Source organism: Kryptolebias marmoratus, linkage group LG8 (assembly GCF_001649575.2).
Source record: "Kryptolebias marmoratus isolate JLee-2015 linkage group LG8, ASM164957v2, whole genome shotgun sequence".
In the NCBI taxonomy this organism is placed as follows: domain Eukaryota; kingdom Metazoa; phylum Chordata; class Actinopteri; order Cyprinodontiformes; family Rivulidae; genus Kryptolebias; species Kryptolebias marmoratus.
The window spans coordinates 2,310,717-2,318,474 of record NC_051437.1 but is presented as its reverse complement, the minus strand read 5'-3'; the positions used below and the strand labels follow the sequence as shown (position 1 = coordinate 2,318,474).

Here is a 7,758-nt window from a genome sequence, read left to right as displayed (position 1 = left end):
AAATTTTTAATTTCCACCCCTGGGTGTAGGACATGGGAGACATATCGGAACACAGAGTCAACACCAGCAGGCCAACAAGTGATGCATGGACTTGCAAACTATACTTGGATTACTTGAGGGAGACAGACACAAAGTTATTGAGAAGTTTATCTTTTTTTATATAGTTTCTTCTCTGACTCATTGTGTTCTGAAGATGCTGGTAATTTGAAATACAATGCTAACACACAGAGCTTTCTTTGCCATACACAACACTCGCCACTATTTCACATCTGTGTGTGAAGGTCAAGGAAAACGATACAATGTTCACTAAACTTGGTTTAATCCACATGTGTTTCTGCTTTGTGGCTCAGATATTTGAGCCCAGCTCTGCATAACAATAGCAGACAGAACAGACATATCATAACAGCATAAGCTTTTAACACAGTCTGAACAGCTGCTGGGAAGTCCGGGTGGGACAGCACGGACTGACCTCCACCCAGATGAGGATAGACCAACAGATGGATCTCAGCAGCCCGGCGACCCTGCAGCCAGCAGTAATAGATACCTGAAAAATACAGACCATTAACAGCACAAAACATTTTATTATTCATTCATCCATTTATTTTTTTTTATCTACCACTTGTTCTGGCATCAGGTTACAGGGGCAGCAGCTTTTCCGAGCCACCTCTTCCAGCTTTTCTAGTAGAATTCTAAAGTGTTTCCAGGCCAGCAAAGAAACTTAGCCACTCAAGCATTTCTTGGCTCTTCCCCAGGGACTCATCACAGTTGGACATGCCCAAAACACCTCCCTAGGAGGCATCTAGTGGGCATCCTTACCACATGTCTCAACCACCTCAACTGCCTTTTGATGCAAAGGAGCAGCAGTTCTATTCTGAGTCCCTCCCAGATAGCAAAACTTCTCATCCTATCTCTAAAGGGGAGCCAATCTACCCTGTGGAAAAAAACACATTTCCACTGCTTGTATCTGCAATTGCATTCTTTTGGTCACTACCCAGAGTTTGTGATCATAGGTGAGGAACGTAGACCAACCACTAATCAGAAAGATTTGTTTTACAGCTTCACCACAATGGACCGGTACATAGTATGCAATACTGCAAATGTTGCATTGATCTGTCTATCTTCTTCTTCCCTCACTCAGGGTTTGTGAGGAACCATGAGATACCTAAACTCCTCCACTTGAGGCAGCACCTCACTCCCAACCCAGAGAGAGCAGTCCACCCTTTTCCAAATCTGAGAACTATTGTCTCAGATTTGGAGGTGCTGATCTTCCGAGCTGCTTTACACTCAGCTGTGAACCACTCCAGTGAAAGCTAGAGATTACAGCACAATGATGCTAACAGGACCGCATCATCTGCAAATAGCAGAGACAAAATCCTAAAGCTATCAAAGTGGACCCTTTCCGTCCCCTGGCAGCACTGAGAAATTCTGTCTATAAAAGGAGTAAACAGAAACTGTGACAACGGGCAATCCTGTCAGACTCCAACTCTCACCCTGAAGAAGTCCAACTTACTACCAGCAATGCAAAACAGTCTCTCACACCATTTGTATAGGGCCTGAAAGGCCCTTAGTAATGGACCCAAAAGCCCATACATGTGGAGAACCCCCCACAGGGTACCCAAGGGGACACGGTCAAATGCCTTCTCCAAGTCCACAAAATGCATTTAAACTGGTTGGGAAAACACCTATGCCCCTTGGAGGACCCTAGCAAAGGTAAAGAGCTGCTTTAGTGTTTTATGGCTGAGGAGTAAGCTGTATCATTTCTCCTAAATCTGAGATTTGACTATTGACTGGACTCTCTTCTCCAGCACCCCTGAATAGAACTTACCAAGGAGGCTGAGGAATGTGATTCCCTGTAATTGGAACACATCTTCTGGCTCCCTTTCCTAAAAAGAGGAACCATTCTGCCAACCCAGTGGAACTTAGACCAATGTCCAAGCAATGTTGCAAAGGCGTGTCAATCAAGATAGCCCACCAATATCTAGAGCCTTAAGGACCTCAGATCCCATCCACCTGCAGAGCCTTGCCACCGTGGAACTTTTAATTACCTGAACTAAAGTGTTTTAGAGTCTCTATCAAAGGCCTCACTAAACTCCTCCCACACCTGGGCCTTTGCCTCAGCAACAGTCTGCTTGGCCCACCAATACCCCTCAGGTGCCTCTAGAGTCCTATCAGCTAACAAGGCCAGATAGAAAACCTTCTTCAGCTTGTCAGCCTACCTTACCCAGGGTGTCCACCACCAGATTCAGGGATGGCTGCCATGAGAGGCATCAAGAACTTCGTGACCCCAGCTCAAGTCAGCTGTCTTAACAATAAAGTTGCAGAACATGGCACAGCTGGGATGCAGTCAAAGCTCTGTCAGCAATGGGAGTTGAAAATGTTTCAGACTGGTTCCCTTGCCAGGTGTTCCCAACAAACCTTCATCTCTGTATGAGTCTATTGGAACTCGTTCAGTATCTTCCCCTGTCATCTGATCAACTAACCACTAGGTAGTCATCAGTTGACAGCTCTGTTCCTCTCTTCACCCAAGTGTCCAAAACATACAGCCACAGATCAGATGACGTGACAACAAAATGTACCATAGATTAGTAGCCAAAAGTGGTCTGGAACTATGTGCACTTATGGACACCCCTATGTTTGAACACAGTGTTTATTATGGACAAACTGTGTCTAGCACATAAGTCCAATAACAGAACACCACTCAGGTTTAAATCAGAGAGGACATTCCTCCCAATCACACCCCTCCAGGTTACACTGACATTACCCACATGGGCACTGGAGTCCCCCAGCAGAATGATGGAGCACTGAGCTGGAGCACCTTCCAGCACCCCCACTAAGAACTCAAAAAAGGGTGGGCCCCAGTAACCCACGTCTGGGCAAGGGACACTTCTGTCAATACAAGTGTTTTACGTAAATCGCTCTTTGTCTGGCCTATCGCCTAGGACCAATAGGCTTTGAGAGACCCTCCAAGGGGCAATTGCCCCTGACAGCAAAGCTCCTAGGATCATTCAGGCACAAAACTCCTCCACCACAATATGATATCATTTCACAGTGAATTATAATGGACAGGGACAAAATGGCTCTGAGGAGTAAAGTCACTGAATATGAAACCAACATGTCAAAGAGTCAGTATGTTGTTTTTGGCGGTCATTAATTTTTTTTAAAACATTAAAGGCCTAGCATTCCTTGAAGAAATACATATTGCCTTCCACTTTTCAGGGTCAAACATTGAATATATTGGTATACAAGATAGTGAAATGTCACCTTCAGGGTTTGCATTGAGTGTGACTCTCAGTTACTAGTTGTGGTGGTCATTTTGAATCGGGTTGATTCCAAAACACAATCAGTTGTAGATGTTCATCTGATTATCACTTTCTGCAAGTTTCATTAGTAATCATTCAGTAATTTATGATATATTTATTTACAGACAGACATACAAACAGATGTGCACACATGCCACACACTTATGTGAAAGGCAAATCTCCAGGATGGATTTCCTCAATGTTTATGGGAGACAGGCACAGTATAATACATATGCTTTTTGTTTGCTTGTTTGTTTGTTTTTGTTTTTGTTTTTTTTGTTGTTTTTTTGTGGAGAAGCTCCATTAAAACACTATTTCAGAGTTAGATATTGTGGGTAAAAACTAAAAAACAACAATAATACAGACCATAAAATAGCAAAACGTGTCAACAGAAGCAAAGGCTCCGCTTCTTAAAATACTGATAAAAGCAGCATGTGAACTCAATTTTACAGAATAAATTATGGCTGGTGGAGACTGAGGAAACCACTACTGCAGCTCATACCTGAGTCCTGGGTCTTTGCTGGTTGGAACAGCAGGTGGTGCCCCATATCTATTTGTAGCCTCAGGGGGGTGGTGCTAATGTTACTCCATAATTTGTGCTGTAATCTGTAGATCGGTTTAAATCCTTGATCCCAAGCCACTGCCATGTCTGGACGAGCTCCGGGACATCCCAGGGTTAGGACACGGTCTGTTGGGTGGTTTAGGTAGAACACAGGCACCTGGACTGGCAGGGAGGCAAAACTATGGCATGGCACAGGAGCTAAATTAGTTATGTTACAGGTAAAACAGTATGTATCACAGTGGTACTTTTGCAGACAGAAAATATATTCAACAAACTCAACGCATAAAGAGACAGTTCAGGTATTTTGAAGTAGGGTCTATGAAAAAGCTGTGAACAATTAATTTTGAACTTGTAGATAGTTCTTTGAACAACCTCAGTTTAATATTTAATTTTGACAGGACTGACAAAATAATGGCTAGTCTTAATTGGGCAAGACCAAATATCTTAAAAGAAGTCCCATCTCAGAAGATGTATAGCTATTCGTGTAAATTTTGCATGGAATTTTGTAGTATATATTTAATTACATGGAACTCTAGGTTATTTGCAAATATAAATAACAGCAGCAGCAGCTATTTAAGTGTTCCTGGGCAAGACACTGAACCCCTGATTGCCATCAGTGAATGATTGGAGTTAAAAAGCACTGATTAGACTCTATAGAATGATTTATTCAGAATAGCTTTGTAGAGATGTAATAGAGTGCTGTGTGTGGATGGGTAGATGAGGGCAGATTGTGTTGTAAAGTGCTTTCAGTGGCCTGATTAGCTAGAAAGGCACTATAAAAGTACAATCCATTTACTGTAAAGTTTATAAATTATTATTTGCATGAACCACTTGAGATCAAAGTTTTAAGACAGCAGCTTTGGTCTTGGCTGCATTTAGACTAGCCTTTAGCTTGTCAGTGCTGTCAGAATTAAACTATTTCTACAAACTAATGACATTTAAAGAGGTATTTGCAACAGTTAAGATATTAATTGTTCATAACCAAAAACGGTAGTTTGACAACACTGTTGATATGTAAAATGTGATTTTTTTATTTATTTATTTCGCTTATTGGTCTGCACAGGGCAGTAACATGATGCTCACCTGTAACCAAGAAATGCCATCAGAGCAACCAGGTTCAAAGGGGGTGGGGATTCAGTAGGACAGAGCACTTCACAGCTTTTCACCTCCAGTTTAGGCCCCACCCTGCTCTGCTTCAGAGGGTCCAAAGCTCCGGGTAACGCCCCTGAACCACAGGAAGCTACTGTCTGATTGGCCCATCTGTAGCGCACATGCAGGAAGCGGGACTGGACGTAGCAAAGTCCCACACGAACCTGTTCCCCTGGAACTCCACAGCGGTCGCACACAGACCAGGACTGGTAGCTGAGGAAGACCTGGTACAGAGGATGTGTATACACCATGATGTTCTTCTGTTGGCCCTTCCACTCCTCAGTGACTCTAGGAGGATGCAGTGGATTATTGTGGATTCAGGGTTTACAAACATTTTTTTTTTCAGATTTTGTACTTACCCAGACTCGGATGTCCAAATTTTTTATTAAATTCTTGAAACATTTTTGACATCAAAACATCTGTAAATTTATTACAATTTATGGTGTTTGGATAGTGGTGATGTATATTATCTGTATGCTTAATTAGGTAAAACTATTGAATGTATGGATTTTATTTGCACTCAGTCAAAATTTGAATTTTTTTTTTTTTTTACTGGGTTTATATTGCATCTTGAGAGGATAAACAGCTACTACTGCAAAACACTTTTTATTGCCCATTTTCTCAAAGTAATCACTGGCTGTAGATCTACAGCTGGTTAACTTTTAGAATCAACTCCACTCAGTATATTCATCACATCTAATTAATATTAACCAACACAAAAGCAATTCTAACATTCTTAATTTTTACAGTTGAGGTAAAATTTGAGTAGGCTACTACACATTGTGCAACATCTTAGAAAACAGCATCACTGAAAATGACTAGTGGTCAGCTCTGTCTGTCTGTCAGCAAAATATCTCATGGATAACTGGACAGATTTTATTCTCAGAAAGTAATTATTGGATTTACATCTACAACATAATAACTTGTGGAAGCTACTTTTGTACCTGTGATCGAATATGGTGACATACTGTACATACATGCAGCCTCCTCTACTTTAAGGAGCCTAGACTCCTAAACTGTTTCATTTTGATAGCAAAATCCTTCATCCATTATTGTACTCTTTATGATTAGTTGGTTAGATTTCCCAAACTGCTCACAGACAGCAACACTACAACATTTTTTTTTTATATTCCAAACTTTCATAATACCTCAATACTCTACTTCCAGTCAGCTCTAGCATTTACCAATTGTGCATCTCCAGGTGGTTACCACAGAATGTTCCCAGGGTTTTAACAGATTTGCTACATCTGCTAACATCTGCTAGTTTGTTGTGTCAAAGCAGTCCTGTAGGGTCTCATTGGCTGCATTGTCCCATTTGTAAATGACCCTGGAAACCGTTTTCTCTTGTTTCAGTCTCTGTTTGTAGGCAGGGAGCAGTAGAATGACGTTGTGGTCCGCCCTATTCAGAGCAGGGCGGAGGAGGGGTTTGTAACTGTCCTTGAAAGGAGTGTAGCAGTGGTCTAGTGTCTGGTCTCCCCTGGTAGCCACAGAAACGTGTTGGTAGTATTTAGGGAGTACTTTTTTCATGTTATTTTGGTTGAAATCTCCCAGAACAATGAAGGCAGCGTCAGGGTGTATGTTTTCAAGGTGAGGTGGGATGTAAACTACGGTGAGAATCACGCAAAAGGGCCTGACCTTAATGGCGAGTAACTCTAGGGCTGGTGTACAGTGAGACGCTAGAATATGTGCATCTGTGGCCCACAAGGAGTTAATCATAAAGCACACACCCCCTCCGCAAGACTTGCCTGAGTCCTTGGTTCAATCCATCCGGTAGATGGAGAAATTGTCCAGAGTTACGGCGCAGTCGGGGATGCACAGCTCCAGCCATGTCTCTGTAAAGGCAAGGACGCAGCAATTTCTCGTGTCCCGTTCGTAATTAAGCCGTGCTTGCAGGTCGTCCAGTTTATTCCTCAGAGAATGGACATTGGCGAGCAGGATAGTGAGAAGAGGAGGTTTGTTGTGCCTCTGGCGAGTCCTGCACAACACACCGGCTCACTTTCCTCTCCGTGTCTTTCTCCTATGTCGCATAGAACAAAGGACCCAGGGGAGAAGTTCAGCCACGCAGTCCTCAAGAGTGGGTTTAAAGTTCTCTCCGCTGAGGACCGTAACTTCACTCAGGTGTTTTTATTTTGGTAGAAAGACATTACATAACTGTAAGTGAGACAGTGAATGGTTTGTCTGTATGTGGTCCTTTGATGGACTTGCAACCAGTACAGGGTGCACAATGGCTGCTGGAAATAGGCAACAGCACCCACAACCAAAAAGGAGAAGAAGGTAAAGAAAATGGATGGATGGATGGATGGATGGATGGATGGTTGGTTGGTTGGTTGGTTGGTTGGTTGGTTGGTACATAAGTATGTAAAAACTGGATAGAGAACAGTAAGTTTGAGAGAACATACTGGAAAAACATGCTTGGAGACAAATACTGCCTGAGGTGATTTGTTTGTTCATCCTTAATCGTTAAAGTAGTAAATAATAAATAGGGAAAAAAATGTGGTCTTTTGATGATATATCTAAATCGATGTTTTGTGTTTTTATTTTCAGATTTTTAGTAATTCCACCATATTGCACAGGTTTGTTGGCATGTGGACAGCGTGTTCTTGTATGAGATCTCAATTTCTGTTTGTTATTCATTGCTTTATTTATAGATAGATAGATAGATAGATAGATAGATAGATAGATAGATAGATAGATAGATAGATAGATAGATAGATAGATAGATAGATAGATAGATAGATAGATAGATAG

At 42.0% G+C, this 7,758-nt stretch overlaps 1 protein-coding gene across 1 annotated transcript in view; it reads right to left on the bottom strand.

The window, feature by feature from the left end:
- Positions 1-317: 317 nt before the first annotated feature.
- The window catches only part of LOC108247138 (Ig-like V-type domain-containing protein FAM187A), a 25,984-nt gene continuing 18,543 nt past the window's right edge, over positions 318-7,758 (bottom strand). The window contains exons 3-5 of the mRNA XM_025010298.1: positions 4,945-5,310; positions 3,802-4,040; positions 318-544 (exon numbers count right to left, since the gene is read on the bottom strand). Coding sequence (XP_024866066.1) covers positions 318-544; positions 3,802-4,040; positions 4,945-5,310 — 832 coding nt within the window. The remainder of the gene's footprint in view (positions 545-3,801; positions 4,041-4,944; positions 5,311-7,758) is intronic.